We start from the raw sequence: 16,758 nt of genomic DNA on the forward strand, positions 1-16,758 counted from the left end.
ATAATCAGGGTCATCTTATATTTGTCTAAATACAATAAGTTATTACAGGGGAAAAAAATCAAACCTTATTATGCATAATGGCAGCTCATTCTCATGGACTGCTGAAGCAATGTAAATATTCCATCAGCAACATGATGATATAGTAATTTTGCACCTTTAGCAGAGATTACTGTTTGCATAGTTCAAGGAGTGTCTTTTTTCTGGAGGAAAAAAAAGCTGCATTATTGCTGTTGTATTAAATGTGTTTTTTTTCTTTCATTGTTACAGTGATGATCACATCAAGTTCTTCTGCTTTCAAGTTCTGGAACATCAAATTAAATTCAAGTAAGAGATTTTCTTCTTTATGCTTATAATGTGAATTTCTTTTAACTTCCCACTTAACCTCTCTTGGCAAAGAAAATAAGATTTAAAGCTGCAGTAGTGACCTCCAAAGTTATTTTTTCTTTAAGAACTAGACAGTGAAACCTCAATTATTCAGCCTTTTAGCCAGCTTTCATTTAGTTTTGGTTTTGAATCATGATGTATATTGACTACGTTGATAAGTCCATCTCCTAACTGAACAGGGACATATGGCTTTCATTAACATTCTGTTTTGTTTTACTACTATTTTAACTTTAAGCACCAGTAAAGGAGTCTAGCATAGCTTTGGGGACTTAAAGATATTGATATATTTTGATAAAACTTATTTTGCTAAAAATTTAAGTAAAGCATTACGATTGAAAATTTAAAGCATCAGAAGTAAAGGAAAGCCAGAGATTATGATTGTCTGTAGAAAAATTATTTATCTCTATTATGCCTGCGCATTGTCTTTAATTACCTAGTGACATACATGAGCTTTTAGTTATTCAATCTTCCATTCTCTTTTTTTTCTTTTCTTTGTGTTGCCCTAGAACTTATTTACTTCACACCATTGATACTTTGCACAAGACCAAAATTCCCAAAGTCCTGGGAGTTTTTGTGCTAAGTATTATAAATTCATTCATGTGAGATGTTTTATGTATTTGTCCATACTTCAATGCTCCTATCAAAATCAGTGGTATTTCATTTTCCTTTTATGGCTGAGAACAAATGAGAATTTAAGGCTAAACCTATCAACTTTTACATTAATTTGTATTGCCACGCTTTAGAGATTTTGGTTCTCTAAGGTACTTGGAATTTTTATAATAGATTTATTCAAGGCTCTGTTCTAATTGAGCCCCCTGTGTACTTGGCATTTCTTCAGAGAGGTTGGACAACCACAAAATGAGGAAAACCTGGTTAGTGGTCCAGCTGTGGAAACTTTTTGACCATTCTCTTTCTCATTCACAATACTTCCCAGTATCTACAGCAAATGATGTAGGGACCGTTTACAAAACCAGCAAACACTATCTGTACCAGCAATCTGTCGGCCAAGTATGGCCCACATCCCAAAGTGGGTCAGTTGGAGTGGGAATTGCATATAATCAGAAGGCCATTTCCCTGCTACACGTTCTAGTATCTATTTCATTTTAGTGAGGTGTTAGAGCTTTTAAAATAATAAAAAGTTCATTGATGTGGACAAAACAATATTTTTCCTTGTTTTTTCATCACGGTGGCAGCTTAAACATTTAACAGAAGGCTGATGCCCTGCATGGAGATTGTTGCAAACTTTAATCACTCAAAGCTTTTAGCAACTGGAAACAGGGTTGTATTGGAAAGCATCAGCTTTAACTACAGGTGTTGCCACAGTGCTGCCTGTGATGATTATACAAAACTAGGCAAGGGGAGTCTAGGAAATGAGTAACAAGGCCCAGTTCCACTCTCAAATCATATCAAACCAGTTGTGTTGTGTAGTGTTTTTGAATGTGTTTTAAGATTTCTTTTAGTAAAGAAATTGACTTGATTAGCATGCTACATATATTGTGTTTAAATCAAGATGAAGAGTTGTGGCTCTGTTTTTAAAAAAGCTGATGATAACCAGGCAAGAGCCATTTGAATTTTAAAGTGACCTGTATAACATTTATCTTTTGAAAAATAAACTTGTTCAGGACAGCTGAATTTAACTCAGAGGATTGCTGGTATTTGGAATGACCTTCAGTTTTTCATTATTAATATCACAAATGCAATAAATTATCTTAATGTAAATGCAGTATTGTAATTAAATTGCTCGGAGTTGAACAATACCAACCATTACTTTCCTTTCAATGTCAAGATTTTTTAAAATAATTTAAAATATTAATCTTCTCAGCGTAAAATCCTTTTTTGTGTTGTCCTTATAGTTTTTCTTATTGGCCTTTTGTTGCCCCTTTCCTAGCCTCCCTCTGCCAAGTTTTGTGTAGGCATTTATAAGAGGTGGCATTGTAGTAACACCATGACTAGTATACCTAATAGATGATATGAAAAGGCTGTAAGGAAGGCTAGTGCTAGAGCAGAAGATGACCGCAGCATGACAATGAGCTCAGAGCATTAGAATAAGATGTCAAATAGCTTGGATTTTTAAATAAGTTACTAAATATTTGGCAGTCTCATTCTGTAATGTGTGAGTGTGAATTTCTGTGGTAAGCCTTTCATTCTTCTATGAAATGAAAGGCTTTGAAAGCAGTACAGTATTTGAGTAACTATTTAGCTTTGCCTATATTTAAACTTGAACTAAGCAAGCAAACGCGCAACAAAATTGCTTTTTTATTTGAATGGTATATTGTTACAGATATTCTGAACTTACTGAAGTCCAGCAGCAGCTAATTAGGGAAACGCTTATAACATGGCTACAAGCTCAGGTAATTTTTTTTTTCACTTTTACAATTGTTTATACAGAACAAATTTATTAATCAGGTTTACTATTATATTTCCCATACCAGTTTAAAGGTTTGAAACTAGGTTTAAAACTTGTTTTCTTTGTACCCTTAATAAAGATTTAACTACTTGATGAAAAATGAGTTCAAACGTGATCTAACAAAAAAGCCCTGTACAGGCTGGTGTATGTTTTGAAATTACTTATTTTAGTCAGGTTTATACTATCATGTTTAATGTTTTGTCTCTTGAGATGATACTGCTGCTTTTTATTCATACCCCCTATGTCATGGAATCACTTGTCAGTTACCTTAAAGCATTAAAGTCTTCCTGTTGCAGGTATAATTTGGCTGTAGTTTATTGGTGCACTGTCTTCCTTGTTCTGGATATTCCCGTTGTTTTAATTTCTGGATATTGGAAAAGTTAGCCATAGAGACGGGCAAGTAGATGTCGGTTCAATATCAGATCAGCACTGATATAAAGAAAATTGGCTGTATTGGAAATCAGCCCAATGCAGCTGATAATTTGGCTGATACATGCCCATGTGTGCATGCACCCACAGCAGAGCGTGCAGGCAATGAGGAAATCCCAGGACGTCATTCTCCCGTTGTACTCAGCCTTGGTGAGGCCGCAGCTGGAGTACTGCGTCCAGTTTTGGGCTCCACAATTCAAAAAGGATATGGAGAAGCTTGAGAGAGTCCAGAGAAGGGCCACGTGCATGATCAGAGGTCAGGAAAACAGACCTTATGATGAGAGGTTGAGAGCTATGAGAGTCTTCAGCCTAGAAAAGTGCAGGCTCAGGAGTGATCTGATGCCTGCCTATAAGTTTATAAGGGGTGCTCACTAGGATTCAGGGGAACGTCTGTTCACCAGAGCGCCCCAAGGGATGACAAGGTCAAATGGTCATAAACTCCTCTAAGACTGTTTCAGGCTGGACATAAGGAGGAACTTCTTTACTGTCTGAGCCCCCAAGGTCTGGAATAGACTGTCACCAGAGGTGGTTCATGCACCTACTTTGAACGCCTTCAAGAGAAATTTGGATGTTTATCTTGCTGGGATCTTATGACCCCTGTTGACTTCCTGCCCCTGGGGCAGGGAGGCTGGACTCGATGATCTTCTGAGGTCCCTTCCAGCCCTAATGTCTATGAAATCTGTGAACACAGCTGGGCAGCTTGGAGAGCTGCGTGCAGCTAGTAAGTCCGTTGTAGAGGAAGGGGGAGGGAAAGGGTATGGGAGCGCAGATCAACGCCCACTGTGGTGTGGGAGGGAATGAGGCAGGGACTGGGGCAAGCGCTGCCCGGATGGGGCAGGGCATGGGATGGAACCATAGCTCCTCTGAGGGGGGAGGTATGGTGTGCCCCCCCGGATCTGCAAGGGGCGGGCGGGCTGGAGCTGTGGGCTGCAGCCAGGGGTGCACCAGGCTCTTCTTGGCAGGGGCTGGGCTTGGGGCAGGCAGCAGCAGTGCTGGGAGGGGGGCTATGGGGAGGGCTGCAGCCACCTCAAACTTTGCTGCATCTCTTCCTCCCCCGAAGCCCCCCCTTCCAGTGCTGCTGTCATCCACCTGGGGCAGCCCCCACTCAACCCCTGCCTCCAGCCACGCACCAGGAAGAACTGGGGTTATAGTGGGAAAGCAGCGTTGGTGCTAGGAGGGAGGTTGGGGAGGGGGCTATGGCAAAATTTGGAGTGGCTGCAGCCATAACCCCTCTGCCATCTGCCCAGAACCCAGCCTTAGCTAAAAAGAGTCTGGTGCGGCCCTGGCCCCAGCTTTGCAGCTTCAGCCCACCTGCTCACCCTGCCCCATGCAGATCCAGGGGCACATGCCCCCCCAAGCCCTCTTAGCGGCAAGAGCAGCCCCCGCCCCCCACTGGACGAGCCATGGCTCCATAATGTGTACCATCCCGCCTATCTGGGCAGTGATCTTCCCTTTCCCCACACCCCTTCCCTCCCCCTTCCCCTTCCACCACAACAGACTTATCAGCTGGATACAACTGTATTAGAAATCAGATTGGTATCCGCCAACATGCCTCCTTAAAAGTTGGTTATCAGTATCAGCCCCCAAAATCTCTATTGGTGCACCCCTACAGGCAAGATCTTAACCTACCTCTCTGCCAGTGTATTGGCCAGCATGTTGTCCAGTGTAGTTTTATAACAATCAAACAATAAAGTTTTCTAGCATTTTTTCATATTGGATATTTCCCTAGTTTCATTCCTAACATAAATCTTTTTGGTTTCCATACTGAATGACTCTCTTCCCTCCTTGATAATGTTTGCCTATTTCATTCAATATGAGAAAGCTGAGCGTATAAATGTCTGGCTACTTAATGTTCCTATATTAATTAGTCAATAGTCAGTCAATGTTTAATTATTTAAGCATGCTTCTGTTAAAGCTATCCTTCCAACCTCTTAACTGCTTTCTTTTGCTTGTCTCTAAGGGGTGTTTTTTTTCTTGTTTTTGTTTTTTGGGGGGCCTTTTTGTCTGTGTTTGTTTTTTCCATGCAAGTCATAGTACTTGAAAGAAGTTAATTAGTTTATGATGTGTTGTACTTAAACTATTTGAGAGATTGAAGAGTGACTTCTGGAATGATGAAAAAGTAGAGTTACTCTGTTGAAGAGAGATTTTTCCATTCTGTAGTGGAGGGCACAGGAATACATTTCTATTTCATAGCAGTCAATACATTTGATTTCCATACCTCTTATTCTTCATATCTATTACTGCAAGTGAAATGCAATTGAGATGCAAGCCAGTGGAATCCAATAGTGTGCTAGAACCAGGAATTTAAAGTAGGTTAGGGTAGATCAGGGCACATACCAGCAACTTTCTTTTTGTCAGGCTGCTTGTACAAGTTGAAACTATCAAGATTTTATGAATTTTCCTGTGCTGCTTTGCTTCCAAAAGGAACAAAGAATAAGGAGAGGGATTTAGTGGGGATTGCAATCTGAGAGGCTTCAAAAAGACGTATACTAGAATCTGAGTGAGGAGCTTGTGGAAGGAGGTTGAAAAGAAGAGAGAAGGTTGAGAGGCGACCTTGTGGCTGCCTACAAATTCATCATGGGGGCACAGGAGGGAATTGGTGAGGCTCTACTCACCAAGGCGCCCCTGGGGGTCACAAGAAATAATGGCCATAAGATAGCAGAGAGCAGATTAAGACTGGACATTAGGAGGAACTTCTTCACAGTTCGAGTGGCCAAAATCTGGAATGGGCTCCCAAGGAAGGTGGTGCTCTCCCCTACCCTGGGGGTCTTCAAGAGGAGGTTAGATGGGCATCTGGCTGGGGTCATCTGAACCCAGCACTCTTTCCTGCCTATGCGGGGGGTCGGACTCGATGATCTATTGAGGTCCTTTCCGACCCTAACATCTGTGAATCTATGTATAGGGACAGGGAGGATGGGGAATCTTCATTTGCTGAATAAGTGAAAATTGGCAGTAGTTCAAAACGAGCAGTATCTTTGGTAGCAAAATATAAGTTGAGAACTACCAGTGTGTGTTTTATAGAGCTCTCTTATTTTCTTTAAACTGTCAAGGCTGCTTTATGTATGTGTGCATCTTCAGCTTCAAAAGCTCCTTTTTTTCCACTGCACACCTGTGACTACCTCATATGAAAATATAATGTCACCTTTAACTGTCTATAACTGTAATCACCAGGATCCAAGATGACTGAATTTAAGATGAACCCCCAGTAATTATTTTATACATGGAAAATGTATAAATTTGTTATAATTTTCCATGTATAAAATTTAATTATTGGCTGGTCATCTTTCAATTTGTGTCATTACTTCCCTTCCCCCCCCCTCCCCCCCCCCCCCCCCCCCACACACGCTGCTGCAGTGGTAGAGGGGCAGGTGGCAGGGGAAATCAAGCTGTCTGACCCCTTGCCCCTTGTCTTGTATACTTCCCCCATCCAGAGCCTTTATGCCCTGGCCCCTGCCTACCCCCGGTATTTGTCATACCCTGTTTTTTACCCCCAACTCCAGTGCCTGCATCCCTGGCACCTGCCTCTCCCCTGCCACCCACTGAGCATCATAAACTGACTCTCCAGTCCCTGCCTGGCCCAGAGTTACCATCACTGCAAGCACTGCTGCTAGACTGGGCTCTCTGCCCCAAGCTGTAGCAGGGCCTGAGCCAAAGCTGCTGAGTGCAAGCAGTAAGGTGTCAGAGGCTTGGTGAGGGGAGCGGATCAGGGGTTAGGGAAGGTGAACAGCTGTGGCTGTGACTCCAGCCCCAGCACAGGGCCAGTTGGAGTAGCAGTAGCTTTTTCACTGCCTCCCTCCTCCTCCTCCTGCCCTCTCCTGCCGCTCAAACTTGGACTTGAATTCAAGATGAGGCCCATGTTAAATGGGAGAAAAACCTCATCTTGGATTCAAGTAAACGTGATTTATTTAGATAAGTTCTGCTTAATGTTTTAAATAATAGCTTGTTTTTCTGAATTATATATCTCTACAAGCTTACTAACTTTCATATAGCTTACCTATGTGTGAATTGAGATGGTGTTGAATCAATCTGCTAAAAGAAAATCAGTGATTCTTTTCTAGTTGATAGGGGATCCATAAAAAGAATATTTTCATATAACTTTTTTTTTCCTCTTAGATGGTGAATCCCCAGCCAGAAAAAACTTTTATTCGCAACAAAGCAGCCCAAGTCTTTGCTATGCTGTTTGTTACAGAGTATCTCACAAAATGGCCCAAGTTTTTTTTTGATATTTTGTCAGTAGTTGATCTTAACCCTCGAGGAGTGGATATGTACCTCAGAATTCTTATGGCTGTTGATGCTGAGCTGGTAGACCGGGATGTAGTTCACACATCAGAGGCAAGTAATATTGTCTTGTTCATGTTACATTGTGCTAACATGATTTAGGATTAAGAAATATTTTTTACCTGATTTTCAGCAAAAGACTTAAAGCGATTTTGTGTTTCTCCACGAAGAACCTTTCTCAGAGGGACACTGTACATCAGCAGTTGTGTTTACAAATGCATTTTTTTCCATTAATCTTTACATTGCATGGGGAAAAAGATTGTTTGACTTAAAGCAGTGTGCATTGGTGTCACCTAGGAACAGTATTTTCTTGGTACATGAGAGCCAGCAAAAGGGAAACCCAGTGAACTGTTGACAACTTGATGTTTCTTTTAATTTAGGAAATCAAAAAAAATTATTCCAGTTTCTCCTATACCTTTATAACAGAAGGTGTAACATTTAAAATTACATATAGTCTTTTAGGAGTTCTTCTGATTTAATGTTTAGCAATTTTTGTCTTTTCAGAAAAGAAAATGGCTTATTACGCATTATTGTTTTATGAACACAGGAGGAAAAGAAAGAATCAGTATACTGCGGAAAGCACACTACAAACTTTTTTGAGTTCTTTCTAAATTAATAAACACTAGAAAATGCATGTGAATTATGAATTACCTTGTTGCATCTTTCAAGGGCATGCAGGATCTGGGGAATATGTGAATATGTAAAAGGCATAAGTTCAGTGATTTCATATAAAACTTAACACTTTTCTCACCCTTCACTCCTATTCATAGGAGGCCCGTAGGAATACCTTATTGAAAGACACCATGAGGGAACAGTGCATTCCAAGTCTGGTGGAATCATGGTACCAAATCTTACAAAATTATCAGTATACTAATTCAGAGTTGACCTGCCAGTGCCTTGAAGTAGTTGGAGCTTATGTCTCCTGGATAGACTTGAACCTGATAGCCAATGAAAGGTAAGAGTTGTTTCTGTTCTTCCTGTAATAGGACTGGTGATGACTGCCTTGTAGCATCACTTCTGTGAGTCTGCATTAAAAAAAAAAAAAATGTGTAAGGGGAAAGTGCCATACATTTTCCTGTGCTCTCCTCTCCTGCCAAGAAATAAATATTCAGGTTACTTGTATGTTACATGTTTCTAAAACAAATGTGAGATGGATCTGTATTTAAGCTGTATAGTTTTGTTTTCAGTCTCCATACATTATTTTGTATACGTTTGGTTGCAACAGTCGCACTATGAAGCCAAACTGAGAGTAGGAAAAAGAAAAATGTAAATTAGTATAACTTGTTTTAGTCTGTCTGTGAACTTGCATTGTGTTTGTACGTGAATTAAAGTTATTGTCTTTTTCCAGGTTTATAAATATGCTGCTAGGTCACATGTCTGTAGAGGTTCTCCGGGAAGAAGCATGTGACTGTTTGTTTGAAATTGTAAATAAGGGAATGGATCCAGTTGATAAAACAAAATTGGTAGAATCTTTGTGTCAAGTGTTACAGTCTGCTGGCCTCTTCAGTATTGATCAGGTTAGTAAATTGATAATATTTTGGGTAGAGACAAGTTTTAAATAGTGACATAAGCAGGACTTTAAATTTTTTTGCCACATACTTGCCAGAGGACTAAGCATGTAAAGATATGAGGGACTGATTTTTATCTGTACTGTACTTAATGACACTATATTAATTAAATCTCTTATTTTTTTGTTATAATTTATTCTATCTCTGGTTCTAGGACTTCTTCTTGGCTTCTTACAACTCCTTTTCTTCTTTGTTTCATTTGGGGTACCTTTTATTCTCCCTCCCCTCCCCCCCCCCGTGTTTTCACTTCCACCATCATTTCTTTACTGTAATTTTTTGTTTTTAGATTACCTAGTTACTCATGCCTATTGTCACACAAAACCTTGAAAACTTTTATAGAGAAATTTAAATTGCTCACAAAAGCTATACTACTTAGGCATGAGCAATACTTTTAAATAGGGAGCCCAGTGTCAGCATAAGGGGCTGCATTTCTTCTGGGGTTGTCCTTTGGACTCCGGTTAAAACATATCTTCTGAAATGTGAAGCACTCCTCCTGCCTCCCATCTGGCTGCTTGAAAGCAGGAAAAAAATATTCTTCAAATCTTAAAGTGTGTGTTATAAAAGCAAATAGCGAGTCTGTACTATGCAAACCTTCCCTTAGCTCAGGGGTTGACAACATTTTTGGGCAGAGTGCCAAAAACACCCACAGCCTTGACTTGTAAGAAGTTGGCATGACCACAAGGGGTCTGATCCTTGTTTTAGCAGCACAGTCCTGGTCCCTTCCCCACTGTCCACCCTGAGGGGCGTGTGCCAAGCAAAATGCCTTCACATGCCATGCTCTGACACGCATGCCAGGGTTCACTTACCGTTTCTTAGCTGCTTTGAGGGAAGGTCTTTGCTACTCAACTCTTAGTCTTGCATGTAATTTTTATAGCTTTTTGTTTGACCAGAATTATAACTTTATACCTAATACTTATTTTTTTCATTTACCCTTCTAAGACTTCTCTCAAGGGAGATGTTTCAGTAATGCTACTTGAAATTGGTTGGTGTTTCTGCAAATTCAAACATAAATCTGCTGCAACTACTTGTTTTAGGACAGAAGAGTTGATACTAATAAGTTCCTAGTTATCTTTTTGGTCCACTGTTCCTAAAATGAGCTATGAATTGTTATTTCTGAATAGGGTCTTTCCTGTACAATATCAACTTTTTTCTGTGTTTTGTGTTGGAACAAAATGTACGTTCTAATGGAATCGGAAAAAATAACTTTTATGTGACTTCACTCTGAGTCAGGGAGATGAGAATAAAACTAACCAGTCCATAAGAGGGAGCAGGTTGCTGTATTTTGGAACATAATTGGTAACAGTGAATGTATTTTTGCATTGCTTTTATGTTTTAATCTGCCAGGCAGCATTGTCAAATGTCATCTAGACCAAGATTAGATGCATTTTTTCTTAAATGTACAATGTACCTATGTATGAGTATATATAGTATCAATCATAAATCCATGTCATTTGGGGTAGCTGAAGTTCTGCTACAGTTGTAAATATGATGTTTCATGGTGTTCCTGCAGGAAGATGATGTGGATTTTCTAGCCAGATTTTCTAAACTGGTTAATGGAATGGGCCAAGCACTCATAGCCAGCTGGACAAAACTGGTAAAAAGTGGGGATATGAAGAGTGCTCAAGACACCTTGCAGGCCATTGAAGCAAAAGTAGCCCTAATGTTGCAACTGCTAATTCATGAAGATGATGACATCTCATCTAATATTATTGGGTTTTGCTATGACTACCTTCACATCTTGAAACAGGTAGATTTGAAATACTACCAACTACTACTATTAATTAATATGAGCATGGCAACTTATTCGTTTTACTATATTTACCCAAATCCATAATGACCTTTACTATAATAAGAGCCCTTGAAAGTTAGATTCTATACATGGAAAATTATAAATGTGTTATAATTTTCCATGTATAGAATCCCATTTTTGGGAGGGTCATCTTCAATTGAATCCAAGATGGCTTTCCCTCCCCCACCATGCTGACTGAGGGTAGGGGAAAATCTCATCTTAGATTTGAGTAAATATTGTAACTGCATAGGAATATTTACTTTGCAAGTTTCCTTAGTGTGTATTTTCTTAAAGGCTTTGTAGCTTGGTAATTAACAGTAACTTTTAGTCCATAGATATACTGCTTTATACAGCTATGCTCGATTTAAAGGATGTGATCAGATGTCCTGCGTGTTCTCAAAATTTACTTGAAACATCCTAAGAGTTTTCATAGAGGCAACTAACTGTTAGACACTGGGAAGTCACTTATAATGAAAGTTAACATTTGAAATATGTTTTATTGCAGCTTTCTGCGTTATCAGACCAGCAAAAAACTAATGTAGAGGTAAGAGTGGTTAAAGTTTCCTTTTTACCAAATATTGAATTTCATAAGTAACATTATTTTGGCCAACACTCATTCTAAAATTTTCAGAAATAAAAATATTTTAATTTTAAAGGACTTTTATAGAAAAATTCAGATACTCTTTGATTCTGACATAAGTCCTTCTCTGCAGAAAGTCTCACCTCTACTCCTTTTCCTTTTCCTATACCCATTGGCTCTCTTTTCCACCTACTGCCCCTCCATCCAGTTGTCAGTCACTTCACGTTTTTCTCTAAGGCTTATAGGCCTTCAGATCTAGTTTTGTTTAATTTCTTAAGCATGAAGCTCAACATTCTCATCCATTCCGTTTTTACCTTTATTGAATATTTTTTCTTGGAGAGATATTGGAGCCTAGTTTTTTTAATGCAAATTTTTATAAATACCCCAAAGTAACATTCTGAAAATGAAGAGGGTTAACATCTGAAACATGGGGTGAGCTTTAATTAAAAAAACAAAAACCAACAACTACTATGCTAGGCCTTTTTTAATTACGATGGAGCTGCATTTAGTGACCTTTTAAGGTATTGAGTCGAAATCATAAATATTTTGCTTGTAGATTCTTTTTTTTAAAAGTCTTTGGTTTCTCAGGTTTTACATCCTGTGTATAGATAACAGGTGAAACTTCTATAGGGAGGCTTTTACGATAGGAAGATTAGCACAAGTCTTACTTTTGTTGGAGTAATGAGAGCCAATATGCCAATGCAATAACGTTCTGCCTCCCTGTCTTGTCCAGTTACTTTGTTATTGTTGAACTCTGGCATGTAGCTTTGCCAGAAATTGTCAATTATAATAAAATCTCTCCTTTTTAAAAATAACATTGAAGCTGAAAATGTGGGTAATCTCAAGTTTCACAAGTTCTGCGGAATCTCATTTTCATTAGGCCTTCTTGAGGTTTTTATTTTAGTCCAAATAAACACTGGCTATTTTAAAATGCCTCCAATATTGAGGTATGGAAGTGAGGTATGGAAAATGAAAAGTAGGGCAAAGATTGTGTTTTATATGTAGCTTTCTATTACTTGTCTTTTCCTATACACTGATAAATTTTTGTCAATTTTCTTTTAACATAGGCAGTTATGTTGGCTGTTATGAAGAAATTGACCTACGATGAAGAATATAACTTTGAAAATGAGGTAGAATGTTATGTATGAGTAAGCTTGATTCTCTTGTAGCTGCCAAATGTTGGTTCGATTCAGGGGTGGCCACCCCGTGGCCTGGTTGCTACAAGTAGCACAGGCTGCCTTTTTGTGTGGTTCAGTGCAGATAGGGGAGGGGGATAAGCAGTACAGCAGTAGAAAGGGGTAGGAGGCAGAAAGCAAAGCAACAGGTCAGGCAGGGAGCATAGGTAGCAGAGTAGCCAGTCGGGCAGGGGAAGGGGGATTGGAGTGCAACTCTGGCAGGGAGTATGGGGCTAATTTGTAGCATGCCTGTCAAAAAGGTTAGTCCCTACTGGCTCAATTCATTGGGCATTTCTCTTTTAAGACAGAAGAATAACCTCTATGTGAGCAGGTAACTTTATTTTCAAATTTAAACATTTAAATTTTTAAAAATGTAAAATGTTCATTTTTTAAACTTATCCAAGGAAATATTTTAGACTTGTTCTCTTGATACAAGAATCTTCTTTTCAAAACAGTGGAGGCTATGTTTACATCAAGAAAAAAAGAGGCCTTTAGGTTATTTATAGACATGCTTGGGGGTGGGAGGAGAGCTTTAATTAGCACAACTCTGAGAGCTGTGCTAATTAAAAGTGCCCAGAGTGTCACGAGTATCAGCATCCCCGAGCTGAAAAATGGCAGTGGGACATTTTGAACTAAAGCTCATTGAATGAGCCTTAGTTTAAAGCACACGGCTGCCATTTTTCATCATGAGGACACTGATGCACTTGTTGCCGGAGTCTGCTGAAGCACAGTAATTATCACATTCCAGCAGACTCGATTACAGTACTCAAGTCTGCTCGGAGCAGCCTCCCTACACATGTATAGGCGCCCTTAGATATTAGTATTTGGGTGATAACTACTTAGATTTCTGAGCTGAAATGTGATTTGAATCACTAGAGAACTGAGCTGAAATACTGGTGCCTAGCTATGCTACCTGAGCTATCCTTGCTCTGCATGTTAAATTTTCAAGGTATGGGCTTTCTATTGCTGCATGTCCAGAACCTGAATGAACCTATCTCAGTTGAAGCTTCCAGAAGACAGTACAACACATAATAAAAGGGCCTGTCATTATGATATAAGCAACTAGGATGACTTGTGTTCAAAGGATGCCCAGTTAATTTTTCACAGTATAATTTGTATTAGGCTAAGTTTGGCATAGGTGTAATATTGAAATGCTTGTCTTTTTAAATATATGGCTGTGGATTATATGAAGAAATAATGTTACAGGGTGAAGATGAAGCAATGTTTGTGGAGTACAGGAAACAGCTGAAACTACTGTTGGACAGACTAGCTCAGGTCTCACCAGAGTTACTTTTAGCTTCTGTCCGAAGAGTTTTTAACACTACGCTTCAGTAAGTTTATTTCTTCTAGTTTGTTTTATGAGTCTTTTCTGTTTTATGTAGAGCTTAGGCTTGAACAGCAATGTGGGTTACTGCTTTCTTACGTGGCTTTTGTGAAAATTCTCAGGTAAATTTTTCTTAACTTTTAGTGATCAGTGTCTTAGTGCAGAAGATAAATACTTTATTCTTTTACTCCTGTTGTTTTAGAAAACCTCTTGAATAGTTTTGTCAACAGGTTACTATTTTTTTTATATTCTAAAATTGGTACCTTTTTTCAAACTTCAAAGGTACCACCTATCCTTGCATTTTCAGAACTACTGTTTCTCCATTAGCCTTTCATAGCATGTCTGAATGGATTAATTTTTACTCTTAAATAATTTTCTTAAAATATTTGGGATAAATCATTCTAAACTGTCAAGTGAAGTTGTGTGAAACCTGTGGTAGTAGAAAGGGCAATCGTTTCAAATATTGGTAATATTAAGGGAGGGTAAGATGAAATGAAATAGGAGTAAGGATCAGCAAGAGCATGTTCCTTTAAAGCAGGGATGTGAAACATGGCCTGTGGGCTGGATCTGATCTGCTAAGCCTTTCTGTCCAGCCCAGTAGACTACTAGAGCTCCTTTAAACGTGCAGCGAGGCTGCTCCGATGTGCTATAGATCCAACACATCGGAGTCTGTTGGAATGTGGAAATTAATGCACTCTAGCAGCCTCTGGTGTCACTTGTATTAGCAAACCCCTGCTGAAAATGGTGGTGGGGCACATTAAAGCTTGTTTGATGAGCTTTAAGGAGTCCCGCTGCCATTTTTCAGTGTGGGGGCGCTGATGCATGCGATGCTCGGGTGCTTTTATTTAACATGGCTTGCTAATTAAAGTGCCCCGCCTCCTGGGAGCACATCTGTAAACCCCCCTAGTGGGCCATCAGAAGCTTGGGGATGTGGCTAGACGAAATTACCTTCTGCAGAATCCAGGGCTCTTAGCCCTAAGTGGTCTTTGTGGTTGGTAGCATGAGGGCAAGCAAGGGATGATGCAGCCCTGGTTGCCATCCCACTACTTTACCTGTCCATACTGCTGTGGCCCTACCTTCTTCTCTGCTGCTGCCAAGTGGAGGAGCTAACGCTGTGGTAGAGTGGGAGCAGGACCAGGTACCCATTGACAGCTCTAGCTCCAGCATGAGGCATGCATTGGGAGCCAGAGCCATCACTGCATGCCCTGTGCCAAAGCCTGAGGTGTCATCTGCTGCCACTGTTACTATGTGCCCCAGACTGGATCCCAGTCCACATGGAATCCTGTAGTCTGGATCCAGCCTGGGGCATGAGGCAAGTTTGACACCACTGCTCTGAACTGCAGATTATGTATGAAGAATATTAGTATTGTCTGGCTGTTCATATTACAGTGATGATCTTTACACCCCTATATAAGAGAGTATTGATGATTTACTGTTAGGCTTTCTCTTTAAATTAACATGGAGCTCCTAGATGAATCACTTACCTCATCTCATGGCAAATTACTAGTTTTTGTGGGGTATAGGAAGAAGTGAAAAATATGTTGTAATAATGTTGAATCTCTTGTACCACTTCAAAAAATAAGTTGCCTTTTGGGTTTAGTTGGGAAATGCTGTCATTGGCTAGTTTTGTGATGTTGATGTATAACCATATTGACTCAAATCCAGGATGAGGAAGAGACGCCTCATCTTGGATTTGAGTAACAGCCTAGGAAAAGGGCAGGTGGGGGGGGGGGGGACAGGCACTAGGCTGGGGGGGTAATTGGTGGTGGGGGTTGGCACAGGAGGTAAGTAGGCACAGGACAGAGGTTTGGCTGCCATCTCTATCCCTCAGCACTCTCCTCTTGCTCCCCCCCCCCCCCCCCCCCCCCCCCCCCCGAATGCTGCATTCCCCATCACAGTGGTGGGGGAATGAATTTAAGACAAGCTTCAAATAATTAGATTCTATACATGGAAAATTATAACACTATTATAACAAAGATGACCTATGGGGGTCATCTCAAACTCCAAAGTCCTAGACTTGGGTAAATTTGGTAGCCTTTATTTGCCCAGTTAAAGTAACCGATAGCTTGTATGTTTACTCAAAACTTAGCATCTGTAGTCCTTTTCATGCTGTGCATCGCAAGGAACTTCTCAAGAAAATACTGGTAAATAGATTCATCTGTAGAACTGATAGTTGGTTTCATAGAGCTACACTGGCAAGTTTGATACATTTGGGCATTATCTTGTGTCTTTTTGTTAGAAACTGGCAAACTACACGGTTTATGGAAGTAGAAGTAGCGATAAGGCTGCTGTATATGCTGGCTGAGGCTCTCCCTGTATCACATGGGGCTCATTTCTCTGGTGATGTTACAAAAGCTACTGCTTTGCAGGATATGATGAGAACTGTAAGTATTTGATGCAAGGTTTGCTTAAGTGTTTTGTTCTGTTATCTGTTAAGTCTTTCATGTTGAGGAAATTGAGATGTCACTTAGCTGAAGTCTGATTTTTTGTTAATTAATTTCCCCTGCAGCTGGTAACATCTGGTGTTAGTGCCTATGAACATACATCAGTGACTTTGGAATTTTTTGAAACGGTGGTTAGATATGAAAAGTTTTTTGCTGTTGAACACCAGCACATTCCAAATGTTTTGGTAAGTATTAATATTTACATAAACTCCAGCTCTTCTTCAGTTATATCAGGGCTGTTCAGTAGGTGGCTTATAAGTGATATGTGGTCCCTGAAGGGTTAGCATCTGGCCCACAGGCTTCTGCCTGGCCTGGCCTAAACTGCTGCCGCTCTCCTCTTCCCCCACTTTTGCTGCAGCAGTTGAGTTCTTTGGGCTTCC

General features: G+C 40.0%; 1 protein-coding gene across 2 annotated transcripts in view; it reads left to right on the forward strand.

The window, feature by feature from the left end:
* Positions 1–16,758, forward strand: part of XPOT (exportin for tRNA) — a 58,013-nt gene that overhangs the window by 25,433 nt on the left and 15,822 nt on the right. For both annotated transcript variants that reach the window (XM_019493086.2, XM_014595911.3), the window contains 11 exons: positions 268–324; positions 2,666–2,735; positions 7,334–7,552; positions 8,269–8,453; positions 8,847–9,015; positions 10,577–10,813; positions 11,361–11,399; positions 12,503–12,565; positions 13,817–13,941; positions 16,174–16,318; positions 16,444–16,563. In XM_019493086.2, coding sequence (XP_019348631.1) covers positions 268–324; positions 2,666–2,735; positions 7,334–7,552; positions 8,269–8,453; positions 8,847–9,015; positions 10,577–10,813; positions 11,361–11,399; positions 12,503–12,565; positions 13,817–13,941; positions 16,174–16,318; positions 16,444–16,563 — 1,429 coding nt within the window. The remainder of the gene's footprint in view (positions 1–267; positions 325–2,665; positions 2,736–7,333; positions 7,553–8,268; positions 8,454–8,846; positions 9,016–10,576; positions 10,814–11,360; positions 11,400–12,502; positions 12,566–13,816; positions 13,942–16,173; positions 16,319–16,443; positions 16,564–16,758) is intronic.

Source organism: Alligator mississippiensis, chromosome 4 (genome assembly GCF_030867095.1).
Source record: "Alligator mississippiensis isolate rAllMis1 chromosome 4, rAllMis1, whole genome shotgun sequence".
Classification (NCBI taxonomy): domain Eukaryota; kingdom Metazoa; phylum Chordata; order Crocodylia; family Alligatoridae; genus Alligator; species Alligator mississippiensis.